The sequence below is a fragment of the Phocoena sinus genome, chromosome 11 (assembly GCF_008692025.1).
Source record: "Phocoena sinus isolate mPhoSin1 chromosome 11, mPhoSin1.pri, whole genome shotgun sequence".
Lineage (NCBI taxonomy): Eukaryota > Metazoa > Chordata > Mammalia > Artiodactyla > Phocoenidae > Phocoena > Phocoena sinus.
The window spans coordinates 65,673,370-65,689,910 of record NC_045773.1 but is presented as its reverse complement, the minus strand read 5'-3'; the positions used below and the strand labels follow the sequence as shown (position 1 = coordinate 65,689,910).

Genomic DNA, 16,541 nt, shown 5'->3' with positions numbered 1-16,541 from the left:
CTGTTTAAAAAAACAACCAAAAAAAATTAAATTGGAATTCATCAAACCAGTATGTTCATCAGACTGATGAACTTAGGCAGTTCCTCTAAGCTTTGTGTTAGATGTATGGACCTTGAACGCTGAGGGTTTTGGAAAACTTAAGTTCTAAGGGAGCTTGTAGCTATCTCAAAAGAACTGTGAAACTGAGGTGGAGTTACAGCCCTGAGTGTCCACAGGGAGACCATTTAGCTGCTCCAGAGCCTGCCCAGGTTACAAATCGACTTCACTACTGCTCATTCTTTTATTTTTGACGCCTGTAGAGTCTTCCAGTTTGGCCTTATAAGGAAAGTGATTTGCTCTTAGCGTATCACAAAAAATTGACGATTTATTTATAATAGAATCTGAACTTATATTTACTCTGTAAATAAGGTCTTAGGACACCAGAGAAGTTTCAACAGTCCTTTGTGTTTTGCCCACCAATTTGGTGCCGTTGGAGTTAGCAAAGCATTGATAATTTACAGCTTTCTCAGTCTTCAAAGCAATATGAAAAGATAATATCTAAACTTATATAAAGATAATATATGAATCTTGAGACCTACTGAGGAGGAAGTTTGTTTTTATGTCACTTTAGTCTTGTTTTTAAAAGGTGGAATTTTAAAACAAGTGATAAGCATTTGTCTTTTAAGTCCTTGTGCAAATATTTATCCACACCAAGTCCTTATGATAACAGAAATATCTCATTTTAAAAAAAAACAATATTTGAGATCATTTTGTGTTTAGAAGTTTTAACTAAGTAAGCAAGTTTACATTAGTACCTACTCTGTTACTGACTGTACCTTTCCTTGTAAAGGGATGAGGGTTTTCAATACATAGATGATCAATCTGATTTTATATCCTCCCAGATTCAATTTTTTATCATAATCTTCTCTTTTGTCCTTAATTCATATCTAGTTGTTGCCCATTATAATACAATAACAAGCCTTGCCCTCCCATTTGGCAGAACCGGATTGTATCAGTGTATCAGCTGCCTGCAATTTGAGCTATGTTCATAGAAGTTGTGCCCTTAAGACATTTCATTGGCTGATTTGGATTTACTAAATATAGAGGAAAGTATGGTCAGTGTTGGAAATTAGTGGACCCTACTATAAATACTTGAGGTTAGGTAGCAAAAGTGGGATGAGTTTGAGGGTTAGGGCCCTTCATATTCAGCAATTTGTTACAAAACAAACATGTATCCATCAGCATGTACGGTTACTAGAATCTAATCTTTGTTCCAGTAAAGCATTCTAGTAAATGCCCATTTCAGCAGAAAATTAATTACAAATAACTATGAGAAACAACTTTTTAAAATACTCCAATGATTCTCACCTCCTGGTATTCACACACTTGTGCAATTCCCTCACCTTTAACATGGGCTGGACTTTGTGATTGTTCTAACAATCAGATTAAGGCAAAAGTAGCAGGATGTCACTTAGATTTGGTTACAAAGGGTGCTTGTGTCTGTGCACCTGCTCTTGCTCTGTCTTGGAAGACTTGCTCTGGGGAAGCAAGTTGCCAGGTGAATAGCCCTTTGGAGAGGCCCTCAGCCAGCAAGGAACTCAGGCCTTCGGCCCAACAACCTGTGAGAAGTTGAGTCCTGCAGACAACCACTGAGCTTGGAAGCAGACCCAACACCTTAATTGCAGCCCTGTGAGAAGCCTTGAGGCAGAGACACCTAGCTAAGCCTTGCTGATTCCTAACCCACAGAAACTGAAATGTTTTAAGCCACTGAGTCGAGGGGTAATTTGTTATGCAGCAACAGGTAACTAATACAGAGATGCAAGATAATGAAAGCATTTAGGAAAGACACCCTTCTGGTTCACATTTCAGATGTAAATGATAAGGCCTTCTTACCTCTCTTGACCTGCTCAGTGCTAGTCACTGGTAAATCTTGGGCATCACAACCATTCCTGTGCTCCAGCACAAGGCAGAGGAAGGAGTAGAGTAACTCAACTTGGTTTAGAGGAGTGCTGGTTTTATTAATTTTTCTGTATACTTTCAAAGATATTTGAGGCATCTTTAAGAATTTAAAGGTAAAGCCAATTGAAAAGGGCTGATAAGCAGTTAATAAGTTTCAGCCAAAATCATTACTTTATTGGAGAGGTTGAATTCTGAGTTTCCTTGAAGATAAAGCAAAAGGTGAAACGCTGAGTCATGTGACTCAAACAGATTTAAGATTGTCCCCAGCACAGGTCATTAGTAAACATACACTCCTGCTTTGGTGAAACTCACTGCTCTTGAGAGCAAGGTGTAGGCTATTGGCAGATGCACCTTAAGCCCCCCAGAAACTTCTGTGGACCACCAGGGTTGCCATTTCAGTGAGAAATATTTTGAAGTTAGGGAGGCTTTTAGAAATTTTTCTTTTGCCTTTTATAAAAAGTAAAATTATGAGAAATAACTGAACAAATCTATCTAGAAAAGTCACACCAAAAAAAAAAAAAAAAGTCACAAAGCTACAGAATTGGCCAAATTCTGTCACTCATCCATTCATCAAGCTTGCATAGGGAATTCCCTGGCGGTCCAGTGGTTAAGACCTTGTTTATTGCCGTGGGCCCAGGTTTGATCCCTGGTCATGGAACTAAGATCCCACAAGCCGCACAACCAAAAATAAAAATAAAAGCTTGCATAAAGTAGATGCCTGACAATGAAATAATTTTATCAGCACAAGAAAACATGAAAGTGATCATACTTAAATCCCATTCTAATAGTCCCCATCATCAACAACTGGGGCAATGCTGGGATACTCATACCTAGCCTATCTGAACTAGAGAAGAAACACTGCACTGACTGGGCAGGTTGTCAGAGTGCACTGGTTAAAAGGCATCTTTTAAACCAGTGCACTCTGAATAATCCCTGCAGCCCAGAATAAGAAGCCTGTTTTCCGTGTCACTGCTGGTTGATCAAGCAACGTCCATTACGGTTTTGTTCGACATTTACCCACTCTACCTGTGAGAAAACAGCACCCACGTTTTCTCTTTACTGAGGAAACAGGCAAAAGACCAGAAAAAAGCACTGTTCTTCCTGGATCATTCACTGCAGATAATCAACAAAACCCTGTTTCTATTGCAATACATACCATCCTCAGGGCAGGGAACAGCCTAAAGAATCTAATCTTTGTCTTGGCATTTGCTACAGTGAAGTATTACCTAAATTGAGTTCCCCTCTAGAGACTGGTAAAAGATTCACCATGTAATGTACCAAGTCCAAAGTTGGTTTTTTTTACAGGAGAGTTCATCTATTACTCTAACAAATTACTTGGCCACAAGTAACAACTTTCCAAAACTGGTAACCCATTCTGACTGGGTCGGTGTGGACACTGAAAAAGTGTGATTTTTGGTTCCAAAGGGAAAAAAGAATTTAGTCTCAAAAGTTTTTAGATCCTAAAGTCACCCAATCCTGATGGATTCAGGTTCCGGTGACCTCTCCATTCCTTACCCATCTCTGAGCATCAATAAGAAAACAAACCTGAAAAGAAAAAAGCAAAGGACCCCCTAGACCTCAACCTGAAATGATCCAGCATGCTTACAGCCACCTCTTCTTCATCGCCCTCTTAGAGCTGGGTGTCAGTTTCTGGGTGCTTTCAAACAAGTATCCTCAGTGAATTAGACTGTTAGGGACTCACCTGGGAGGCCCCTAGACATAGACTCATCCTGCTCTCAGTTTACGGAGAGGCCTCAAGAGGGTAAAGCAATTTGCTGGTGTGAAAGGATAGGAAGAGAAAGTGGGTACCCAGTCAGGAGAGTTAAACACATGTCTCTGAACATCTTGGATGTGGTCACTGCAGTTCTTCCTCGCTGGAGTTTTCCCGATACAGTAAGAGGTCTTGTCTCAGGAGATTGGCATCCTATAATGAAAGGCTTCAGGATTTCAGGCCTAGAGCAGCAGATACAGGGAAGCATGGAAGGAACAAGTTTCTGTTTCTGAAGAATTTGATTCCGTCATTTTCCACTGTCAGGGAAACAGATGACCTGTGGTATTTAAAAAAAAAAAAAAAAAAAAAGATTGCAAGATTATAGAATTTGACATTTTTTAAGCCAATAAAAACACAAAACTTCCCCACGTATGCTCACATTTTGATTCAGTTCTACTCCAGACATGCAAACTTCCTCACTAGTATATAAGATAGTATCAGTGTCTAGTCAAGTAAAAACTCAAAAGTGTCTTTTAAGATGTAAATAAATGTAGTGCAAGAAAAAGAAAAAAGCAGACAGCTGTAGTTAGCTTTGATTCAGTAATTCCACTCCAGAATTTATCAACAGGAGCAAAAAGTTATCTATGATAGCAGTGCTAGATGCCTAACTAAGGTCTTGTTTAGCAATGAAATGGTACACCAGTGCTGTGGAGTTTGTGGCTTTTAAAAACTTCAGTTAGGAACATGGCAAAAACATGAGAAAATGTTTATACTCTGTTTACTACTCGAAGTGTGACCCCTACCCAGCAGTGTATCACTGGGGAGCTGGTTAGAAATGCAGTGCTTGGCACCACTCCAACTGAATCAGTCTGAATTTTAACAAGATCCCCAGGTGAGCTATGCACATTAACGTTTAAGAATCATAAGTGTGTGGGGGGGGGGGAGAGGGACGATGCTAATTTATCATTATTCAAGAAAGTATGTCTATGTGGTCAAGGATGGGAAGGTTCTTAGCAAAAATGATCAATAAAATAGTTTAAAAGGAGATAATCCCTGCGACCCACACAAAGTGCCTGGCCTGCTGTAAGTCCTCAATAAATGACAGCTATCAGGGAGGTGATACTGTTGTGGGCTATTCCTTCTCTTCCTCCATCCCTCCCTCCTCCTCCACCCTTTCTTTCTTTTTAAAGGTGTTCCTTCATGTCCTTGTTAAGTCACATTTTAGAAACTGAAATGACAATAAGGAAATTAACGTGTTTTGTTTTCAACCAGACATTAAAATTGGTTAAATTCGTGTTTTGCTTTTTGCTTCAGCTATCAGGGAGCAGGGAGCTAAATTTAATACTCAATACACTAATTCTGTTAGCCTAGCTTTCTGTAATATTTGTTTTCTTCTCTATGACTTTTATTTTCTATTTTATTAGGTTTTCCACTATGTCTCTTAAAATCACGTAAACTTCTTTCTGAAAATAAGGGTCCAAATGACAACAATGATTTCTAAAAACAGTCTGTTCTTGTTTGCCAGGCTCCACAAAAAGATGAGTTTATGAAACCACCTGCCTGTTTTAAATTATTTCTCCTCTCCCTGTGCTTTTACCACTTCTCAAGACACAAGTAAAGTTAAAGGGTTCCTGTTTGTCCCTCAGTGAAGGTCTCAGATGCCAGCCAGCTCCTGCCCCCTCCCACCCCACAGCCACCCCCCTACCCCTTCTCTCCCTAGGCCCTACAGCCCAGCTTCCTGAGTCATCCTGCGAGGCCACAGCACTTCCAAAGGAACACAGACCACTCTCCAATCAAATTACGCACCAACACTCCTGTTGCTTCAGGCTTCCTCTGCGATAAAAAAAAAAAGAGAACAGTACGTGTTTACAACCAAGCCTTGTTTTCAGGATAATTCCCTGCACACTATTCCCTCTCCAAACTAGTTCAAATTCCTCTTATTCACTCTCAAGAAAGCTTGCACTTTTTGTTCATAATGTTTATCAGCTTGTGATTCCATCTTGCATGATTGTCTTCCTTACTAGACTTAAGGTCCAAATGTAGACTTCCTCCCTCACTGTACCCCCTGGACCTAAAGGTGTCAGTGGGCACCTGGAGCACAGGTCCTATTATTGGCTGGGCAGATGGATGATATAAAGAGTGGAGGTACTGGAAAGACAGAAGGTGGAGAGAACTAACATTTATTCATCACCTAAAATATGCAGGTATTGTTGGTGCTTTATATACACTATCTAATCCTCAGCACAATCTTTTATTTTTTTGAGGTATAATTTACTAACATAAAATTTAAAGTATACAACTCAGTGGTTTTTAGTGTATTCACTACATTGTGCAACCATCACTACTATCTGCTTCTAGAACATTTTCATCACCCCCAAAACACCCTGTGAACTTTAGCAATCACTCCCAATTCCTCCCTCTTCCCAGCCCCGGGGAAATACTAAAATTTACTTCCTGTCTCTGTGGATTTGCCAGTTCTGAACATTTCATATAAATGGGGTCATACAGTATCTGGTCTTTTATATCTGGCTTCAATGTTTTCTTCCACACTATAGCAATTACCAGTACTTCATTCCTTTTTATGGCTGAATAATAACTCATTGTATGGATATACACATTATGTCCATTCAGTCATCATATGCATGACTGTTATGCTACTATGAACATGTGTACAAGTTTTTGTGTGAACATGTGTTTTCAATTTTCTTGTGTATATACCTAGGAGTGGAATTGCTGGGTCACGTGGTAACTCTGTGTTTAATCATTTGAAGAACTGCCATTCTGTTTTCTACAGCAACTGCACAATTTTACATTTTCTATAGCAACGTACGAGGATTCCAATTTCTCCACATGCTCATCAGTACTCGTTATTGTTCATCTTTTTTGTTACAGCCATCCTAGTGGGTGTGAAGTGATATCTCATTGTGGTTTTGATTTGCATTTTCATAATGACTAATGATGTTGAGTATCTTCTCATGTGCTTTTTGGCCATTTGTATATCTTCTTTGAAGAAAAGTCTATCCAAATCCTTTGCCCATTTGGAACTTCCCCAGTGGTTAATACTCCATGCTCTCAATGCAGGGGGCCCAGGTTGGATCCCTGGTCAGGGAACTAGATCCCACATGCTGCAACTAAGAGCCCGCGTGCCACAACTAAAATCCTGCACGCGGCAACGAAGATCCCGCGTGCTGCAACAAAGACCCGGTGCAGCCAAATAAATTAATTAATTAAAACTGTGTACTTAAAAAAAAAATCCTTTGCCCATTTAAAAAATTGGTTTATTTTTTATTATTGTTGAGTTGTAGGAGTTCTTAATATACTCTGGATACTAGCATTATGATTATGATTTGCAAATATTTTCTCCCAATCTATGGGTTGTCTTATCACTTTCATGATGGTGTACTTCGAAGCACAAAGTTTTCAGTTTTGGGCTTCCCTGGTGGCGCAGTGGTTGAGAGTCCGCCTGCCAATGCAGGGGACACGGGTTCGTGCCCTGGTCTGGGAAGATCCCATGTGCCACAGAGCAGCTAGACCCGTGAGCCATGGCCGCTGAGCCTGCGCGTCCAGAGCCTGTGCTCCGCGATGGGAGAGGCCACAACAGTGAGAGGACCGTGTATGGGGAAAAAAAAAAAAAAAGTTTTCAATTTTGATGAAATCTAGTTTATTTTTTTCTTTGGTACTTGTGTATTAGGTGTCAAATCTAGGAAACCATTGCCTAATCCAAGATCTAAGAGTTTTATAATTTTATATCTTACATTTAGGTCTTTGATCCATTTTGAGTTAATTTTTGTATATGATGTGTGGTAGGTGGCCCAACTTCATTCTTTTGCATGTAGATATCTGGTTGTCCCAGCACCATTTATTGAAAAGAGTATTCTTTTCCCCATTGAATTGTCTTGGGCACCCTTGCTGAAATCAGTTGGTCGTAGATGTTTGGTTTTATTTCTGGACTCTCTATTTTATTCCATTGATCTGTATGTCTGTCTGTATGTCAGTACCACACCATCTTGATTATTGTATCTTTCTAGTAAGTTTTTTTTTTTTTTTTTTTTTTTTTTTTTTTTTGCGGTACGCGGTCCTCTCACTGTTGGGGCCTCTCCTGTTGCAGAGCACAGGCTCCAGACGCGCAGGCTCAGCGGCCATGGCTCACGGGCATAGCCACTCCGCGGCATGTGGGATCTTCCCGGACCGGGGCACGAACCCGTGTCCCCTGCATCGGCAGGCGGACTCTCAACCACTGCGCCACCAGGGAAGCCCCTCTAGTAAGTTTTGAAATCAGGACATGTATGTCCTCCAACTTTGTTCTTCAAGATTGTTTTGGCTGTTCTGGGTCTCTTGCATTTCCAATTGACAAGCCGATCCTAAAATCAAAAAGCCAGCTGGGATTTTGATAGGAATTGCATTAAATCTGTAGATCAGTTTGGGGAGTATTGACATGTCAGCAACATTAAGTCTTCTGATCCATGAACATGGATATTTCCATTTACTTAGGCCTTTTCTTTAAACAATGTTTTTTAATTTTCATGTACATTTCATTTACTTTTTTGTTAAATTTATTCCTAAGTACTTTATTCTTTTTGTTGCTATTGCAAAAGAAATTTTTTAATGTCATTTTCAGATTGTTCATTGTTAGTGTATACAAATACATTTTTGTATATTGTTCTTACATTCTTCAGCCTTGCTGAAGTTGTATGTTAGCTTTAATAGTTTTTTAGTGGCTTATTTAGGATTTTCCATATACAAAATCATGTCATCTGCTAATAGAGATAGTTTCTCTTCTTCTCCAAAACAGATGTCTTTTATTTCTTTTTCTCAACTAATTTTCCTGGCTGTGACCTCTAGTACAATCTTCAATAGAAACGACAAGAGCAGACATCCTTATCTTGTTCCTGAGTACAATCTTGTGAAGTAGGGATTTTTTACCAATGAGGAAAAACCTGCCTCCTACCCTCTAATGAGGAGAAATGAGGCTCAGATCAGAAAATGGATATATGGAGAACCCCCAGGCTACTCTAACCCAAGGGGGCTAGGCTCCCACCATCTGCAGTCCAGGAGCTGTCACATCTCTGCCCTAACTTGCCTTTCCTCCTTCCCCAACAACTCATCATCCCCTTTGCTCACCTGTTGTTCCTCTCTCCACCTAGCATACTGCCCTGTTATTTCAAGACCCAGCCTCAGTGCCACCTATGGGAGGCCACACCTAGCTCCCCAAGCTGGACCAGGGCTCTCTCCCCTGTAGGCCCTGCGAGTGCAGGGGGACAGGGGGACACGCTTCTATCACAGACAGCCTCTGCCACATAGGTCTGTCAATGCCTTATCGCCTGCCAGCCTGCAACCCTCCACTGGCCCTTGGCATCTGCAACAAGGGCTGTGTTTGATCGGTCTTGGTGTCCCCACCCTTGGCCAGTGGCCAAACCTCAGGCACCTGGCAGAGAGGAAGCCTCACCTCCCTGGGGTAGAGAGAATTACCTTGTCCATCGGCCTTATAGTCATCAGGGAGCAGCTTGTCCTGGCGGTAGCCCAGCACAAAGGCCAGGAAGGAGAGGATGAGGGCGTCTCCAATGCTGAGGATGGCCAGCATGAAGGCCCAGCGGATGGTGCAGTGGCCCAGTGTGTATTTGCCGGTCTGCTCCCCACACATGCGCCGTACCTCACTTGAGTCCCAACCATCTGGGTAGACCAGGCAGCCAATCATCAGGCCTGTGGCTGAGGGGGCAGGAGGGGTACAGATGGTGTCAAGCTGGGTGTGCTCGCCTGCTGCCTCCCACCTTGCACTGCCGTCATCGTGTCACCTCCCTTCTTCTCTTATTAATAGCCTTGAGAGGCACAAGGGGTAGCTCCTGCCATCCTTCTTGTAGAACACGGGGGAAAAAACTGAGGCTCCAAGAGCTAAAGCTACTTGCCCCTGGGGGCCAGTGGTCAGGGGTGGAGGCTGAGAGCAGAGCTCCTCAGCCCTGGGAGGTTCTGCCACAGCACCAGGTGGTCCTACCAGGCCCTCAGCCATACCCCTCACTTTGGACTTGACGAGGCACCTGGCTTCAAAGTCCTCCCAAAATCTGGTCCCAGCCCAGAGAACTCATCACTCCTCAGATGTACATTTGTTCATACTCCAACATCTCTGAAATAAGTGTAATAACAAAGCTTTAGGCTACAATTTGATTAGAAGTATTTTTCCTTTTTACAGCACATAGAATAATGGTGTGTCCTACAACTCAGGTATCTTAGATTGAATGAATACAGGAAGTTTTCCAGCCCCATCTCTGGCGGCTTCCTTCATGAACCTTCCATTCAAGCAAACAGGTCTCCACACTATTACCCACTACGGAACAGTGCAGTTATCCACACTTCCCTGAATGTGTTTAAAATGCTGATTCCCAGGTCAGGGTTGGGTTCAGGAATCCCTGTCTTTAAAAGCACTCTTCTGGGTGATTCTCTCAACAGGAAAAGCTGGGAAACACTAGGGAAGGCAGCCTGGATCTCAAGCCCAGCTCTTTACTAACTAGCTGTGTGACTCAGAGCAAGCTACTTAAGTTTTCTTGCCTCAGTTTCCTCATCTGTAAAATGGGAATAATAATAGTATCTACCTGTTTGGATTGCAGCGAGGTTACAATGAGTTAATATTGGAAAAGTGCTCAGAAGCTTGCCTGACACATAGTTGGCATTTCCTGAGTGTTAGCTAGTATGCCACACTGTGCTTTCATTGATTTAGCATTGACAGCCAAAAATTTCATCTTCCCTGCCTTCCCTCCACTACTCCCACACCCGCCCACCAAATTTCCACCCCAACTTAGCTGCCCAGACAGGTACATATTCCTGGGATGTGACTGGGGCAACCCAAGGACAACCACCAGGCAGGCAGGGGGTGCCTTCCTTCCCTTGTCTGTGCCACTTTCCCACCCCTGGCCCTCCTTTCACAGGCCTGGAGGCTCTTTAGTCCCAAAGCTGTGCCCTACCTGGGAGCCCCATGGAGAAGCACCTCGCAGGACCCAAAGTCACCAACCTGGGGCTCCACTTGTTCTTGCAAGGAAGGTTAGCAGATCAAACAAAAGCACAACGAAGTGTAGAGATCAAGGATCCCACCTCCCCACCTAAATGTATCAACCGTCCTTGTTTTTATCTAGGAGGAGCTCATTTACATACTTCTCTTATAGATTACAAAATACTTCATGTACCATTTTTCTCTCGACCCTTACCACAGTTCTGTGAAGTAGGCCATGTATTAATATCCCATCTTCAGATTAAAAGACTGAGGTCTCAGAAACCGAGTGAGTTGCCCCGTCATTTAGCGAGGGCAGAGCCAAGACCTGCTATCATGGCTCCTGACTTTCTTTACTTCAAAGTTAATTCCCCCAGCCTCCCAGACTGACATCTCTCCAAAGAGCCGAATGTATTTAGTGGTGACATTTTAGACTTAGTGACAAACAGGAAGATCCTTAGGATGGAGGAGGGGGACCCTCCCAGAGCTCTTTGGTAAAACCTGTGCTCTTCCCCACGTGGTGTGTGACAAGTCCTCTGGTACCTGGCATGGCCCCCTTCTCCTTCTATAGCACCTCCCTACAGGGGTTCAGAAAAGATCCCAGGGCCTCTGCCTTGGAAAAAGGTTGTTACTATGGGTGCCACAGCCCTCTAGGAGCACCCCACCCATCTACCTGGGCACAGTGGGGGTCCATCCCATCGTGGTGTCTCAGGGCTCTAAATAGAGGCCAGCAGGGTATTCTCAGGCAAGTTTACTTACCCTCTCTGACTTCCAGTCTCTCACCTGTAAAATAAGGATAATAATACCTGACTCGGAACAGGGTTATGAGGGTTAAGCGTGATCATGTATAGAAAGTGCTTACTGCAGTGTCTGGTACATGGTAAGTGGCCAATTAATGTTAGTTGTTGCTATTATTATTGGCATTGAAGTCAGATGGAAGCAACCTCGATGGATGTGGCTGTCATTAGATCTGTTTACAAGTATTTCAGGTACATAGTAGGATTATACTTCCTCGCCTCTCTCCCTTGAAGTTAGGCAAGTTCATAAAAATTCCTTCAGCCAATAAAACGTGAGCAGAAATGCCGTGTGCTTTTCCAGGCCAGAGCATTTAACTGCTGATGGAGACTTTCCAGAGCTCCCTTTCCCTTCGCAATGATGACAGCCAGATGACAGCTGATGCCCCATCAGCCTGGGTTCTGGAAGAGCCCAGTGAGAGCAGAGCCCTCCACTGATTCTCAGTGAGCGTGTACCATTATCAAGAAATAAACCTTTGTCATAAGCCGCTAAGATTTGGGAGTTGTCTGTTACTGTGGCATCACCCCATCCATCCTGACTGATAAAGTTGTTTTGTGTTTTTCTTGTTTACTGAGCACCTACCATGTGTCAGGCACCGTGCAAGGTGTTTTCCATGCATTACAACATCCCATCCTCGCAAGAACCCTGTGATGGGGGTACTGTTGCTACCTTCTACAGATGAGTTTAATAGAACTCGGACAAGCAAATTGCCCCACCTGTGTTTTCAGGATCTGGGGCCACATTCTGCCTACACCTGGCATCCAGAAGCTCAATTAGCTTTGTTAAGCTACAGCCCCACCCTGCCCCATTCATCAGTCCTCCTTCCCTTTGTCAAGTTACAGCCCCACCCTGCCCCGTTCCTCAGTCCTCCTTCCCTTCTGCTGCTCCCTTCCCTGGCCCCAGGCTTCTTGGCAAGGTTAAGCCAACTGGTTTAGGTCTCTTCAAATGGAGGAATCTCCCAGCTACTGGCTGTGGGGCACACCTCCTCTTCGCCCCTCCCTTTGGCTCATCTTCCCTTCCCCAGCACGGAAGAATGGAACACGACACCACCTTTGCTCTCCCCCAGCGTAAATGTTTCATGGGATGGCACCTGGCCACCTCTGCTATCGGTGTCTTCAGCTGCATGACCCAGACAGGGTCTGACTCAAATGGCCTGGTGACCCCTCCCCTACCCAGGCCCTCCCAGCACTGCCTGTTCAGCAAATGGCAACTGTTGCAGGAGGTTGGGGGAGTGGGACAGTGGAGAGAATGGGAGAGGGAGGGTTGTGTTTCCAGCATCCCATAGCTCTGATACGGAGGACCAGCTGGCAAGCGTGCCAGGGTCCATTCTACTCCTCTTTGTCACAGAACTGCTAAATCTTCATTCTCCCTTCTTCCTCCCCACTGTCCACTGAGACTTGCCTCATCCCTGCCCCAGCCTCTCCCTCATCATATAGACAGAGTACAGAGAGAGAGAGATGGCAGGGGGATTGGGGAGGCAGCTCTGGAACCAGGTAAGTAGCCGGAGTACAAGATTCAGAGTCGGAGGTTCTGTCCCTCACTACCTGTGTGCTAAAAGACAAGTTACCGGCTAAGAGCCTCTTCTGTAAAACAGGAGGAAAACCCACCTCACTGTGTCCTGATGAGGCTCCTCCAGATGATACATGTGAAAGTACTTTACAAATCATTACACTTGTGTAAATGTGTGCCTCAGTAAAAAATGTCTTTGGAATACAGCTAGTTCTTGGGACCCACTGCCTTTATTCTACTGCCTTTGTTGCCAGATGATCTGCTGTAGCATTGGCTAAGTCTTATCTTCTCTCTCAGTCCCAGATTCCTCATCTATAGTTGGGGGGAGGATGCTATAGCTCTCTAGGGTCCCCTCCAGCTCTGACAGTCTTGAGTCTACATGTTTGGTTGTATGGGATTCTGATCCCTATTCCATTCTCCCTGTTAACACTGCTTCTCATTCTAACCAATGATGTCAAGATGATTTCACTCTAGCCTTCAGTCCCTAACAAGGCTCCTGGACGTTTCCCTAGTATGGACAGTCTGTGTGTGGTCCTTGGAGGGACCAAGGGCTGCAGGACAAGGTCTTAGGCATCCCTTTCTGGGCTCTAGAGGAAAGCAGGACCAGCTGGCCCAAGGACCCAGTGACCTGCCTGGGGCCAGGAACAGGAAAAGGGGGACAGGGAAGGCCTTGCCTCTGAACACCACCAGTAGCCACCTACCCCACATAGTTCTAAAAGACCCTATTCCCCTCCCCCATCACAAAATATCACTTCCACTTGCCTCAAATGCTCACACTTGCTGCATCAAGTATGGAATCCTATAATTAGGGAACAAAGACCTTCACTCTACCATAAGTGACTTGCTCCTGGGCAAATCATTTCCCCTCTCTTGACCTCAGTTCCTCATCTACAGGAAGAGGAGGTTGAACAATTTGATCTCTAAGGCCTTTCTGGTCTCAGCCATCCTAAGACTCTCGAATTACTCTTCCAAGGCATCTGCAGGGCATTGAGTATGGCTGCGCTATAAAGGAGGACAGCTGAGTAGGAGGCTCAGAGACTCCACAGAAGGTGGGCCCCTGCCTGCCCTCCCGCTATCCCTCCTGCTATTCCTGCTCACCCGCAGCCAGCTGCATCCATGCGCAGATCTTGTAGACAGTGGCCGTGTTGCAGACAAAGAACAGGCTGAAGCAGATGATGGAGCCAATGATGAGGAACATGGCCAAGGCCACAAAGAACATGGCAGTCTTGAAGGCTCTAGAGGGGATGGAGGAGAAGTCCAGCGGGCCACCCTTGCAGATAAGCTCAGACGACAGCACGTTGCCCACGCAGTAGGAGAAAAGGCCAAAGTAGCCTGCCTGGGGTGTGCTGACGCTGTCACCTATCCAGTAGGGCTGGATGAAGAGCGCCATGACCAGCACGGAGAAGCAGATGGTGAGTGTGCCCCACATCACACCTATGGCCCTCGAGTTCCGCACATAGTTGGTATGGTAGATCCTGGCTGCCTCCTGGGCAGGCAGCAACTTCACCATGGTGAGGGCACTGGGTCCTGGGCTGGGGACTTGTGGGCTGGAAGTGGCTTTGCGGATGGATGGAGGCCCGGAAGTGGGTCACCCCTCAGCCAGGTTTGGAGAGAAGGCGGAGGTCAGGGCACAAGGTAAGGCTCCCTCCAAGGTCGAAAAAAGAGGACTAATAGGACAGGGAAGATGACCTTGGCCTCTTCAGGGGAAGCTTGTCCAGGTGCCTGTGTCCCCTCTTGCTCTAGCCGGGGTGTCTCCTGTCTCCTACCTCCTCTCAAACCCGCCGTGGTCTCGGGCCTGCTGGCGCCGCCCTGCCCCGCCCCCAATGCCAGCTGAGAGCACCAGAGAGCTCCGCCCCCTTCGCGCGGCCCGGCTCCTCCTCCCTCCCTCCTCCGAGAGCACTGCTTTCAGCACCGTGGCCAGCGCCTCGGGACTCTGGGCAGAGATAGGTGCAGAGCGGCCGACCTACCCACTGCACACCCGGGCCACTGGGAATCAAGGCCCCCCTTCACCCTCCTGAGCAGGGAAGGCAAGAATTGAAGGCCTGAGGCTGCGGTTGTCACATTCCTCTCGCTTGGTTTCCAGCCGCAAAAGCGATTCTTGAGCGCAGTCCGTATCCCATCCCACCGCTCCCTGGCTCCCTAGTCATCCTCCCGGAACCTCCAATACCCCGGAGGCCAGCAACGCCTTCCGGGTCACTGGTTTCTCGTCCCTATCACTCAATCGACAATTACTAAGGGCCTATTGTGTACTATGCCCTATGTTGGAGGATATCTTCCCTCAGCAAGAACCATAGAATAAAAAGGACAGAGCCCCTGCTCTCAAGGACCGTGAGGTATTTACATATATGTAAATATATGTGTATTTGCAATGCAGACTGATAGGGTGATAATAGAAGCTACAAAGTAAAGAACAGTTCTTATGAGCCTTCTCAGACCTTAACATATGCTTTTTGTTCAATACAATGTCTTTCTCCTCTTGTTTATGTTGTTGTTGCCTATTTCTTTTTTTAAATTTATTTTTTATTGAAGTATAGTTGATTTACAATGTTGTGTTAATTTCTGCTGTACAGCAAAAGTGACCCGGTTATACACATATACACATTCTTTTTTAATTCTTTTCCATTATGGTTTATCCCAGGACATTGAATATAGTTCCCTGTGCTATACAGTAGCACCTTGTTGCTGATCCATTCTATATGTAATAGTTTGCATCTACTAACCCCAAACTCCCAGTCCATCCCTCCCTCACCCCCCCTGCATATTTCCTTTTTTCCCCTCTTTTTCAAAATATCTATATTTTTCCTGAATTTATAGGTAAATACATGATTAGTATATAGAAAAATTCAAGAAAGTTACATAAAAGAATAAAAATCACTCATAACCCCAAACTGGGAGCTTTAGGCAGGTCTGGATTTGAGTCAGCCACTTGTTACCTAAGGATGTAACTTTCCCAAGCCTCAGTTTATTCGTCTATAAGATGGGGATGATAATAGTATCTGTCACATAACGGTTAGGTAAAATAACATATGTAAAATGTTTAGCCCAGGGCCTCACATATAAAAGTGCTCAGAAATGTTTATTAGTATTATTACTATTGTTATTATTATTACCTCTGTTAACATATTGGTGTATTTCCCTCCTCCTGGACATACTGCTTTACACAGTTGGATAATAATGTACACGTATTTAGCATCCAATTTTTTTCTCACATTACTAGTTTTTCAAAAACATGATTTTAGTCTTTATGTAATAATTGTTTAATTATTCTCCCCTTTGGGGGTATTTTGACAGTTTCCAGTTTTTCACAATTAAAAAGAACCTTGCATTAAACATATTTGTGCTGTTACCTATGTTTCCTCTTCCTCTTAAGTCTCTGGTTTTGTGACCAGTCTTTGCCATCAGACTGGAAGTTCATCAAGGCATGGCCTGTGTCTCCACCATCAGACTGGGAGCTTCCCCAGAGCAGGGGCTGTATGTTCCCCCATTCAGAAAAGGCCCTAACCTGGGGCCAAGCTCTTAGGAGCTGATGGACATTCTTTGTTTGGCCTGACCAACAGAACTTCCCCTGCCTCTGAGAGAAGGCTCTCTTGCTTTCTGAGGTTCTGGTGGGAT

General features: G+C 44.5%; 1 protein-coding gene across 1 annotated transcript; it reads right to left on the bottom strand.

Moving 5' to 3' along the window:
• Positions 1-848: 848 nt before the first annotated feature.
• Positions 849-14,774, bottom strand: LHFPL5 (LHFPL tetraspan subfamily member 5). Its single transcript, XM_032649898.1, has 4 exons — positions 14,028-14,774; positions 9,119-9,355; positions 5,460-5,482; positions 849-861 (listed from the first exon to the last, which is right to left on the bottom strand). The coding sequence occupies exons 1-3, from the start codon at positions 14,437-14,439 to the stop codon at positions 5,472-5,474; spliced, it is 660 nt and encodes a 219-aa protein (XP_032505789.1). The 5' UTR covers positions 14,440-14,774; the 3' UTR covers positions 849-861; positions 5,460-5,471.
• Between the last annotated feature and the right edge of the window lie 1,767 nt (positions 14,775-16,541).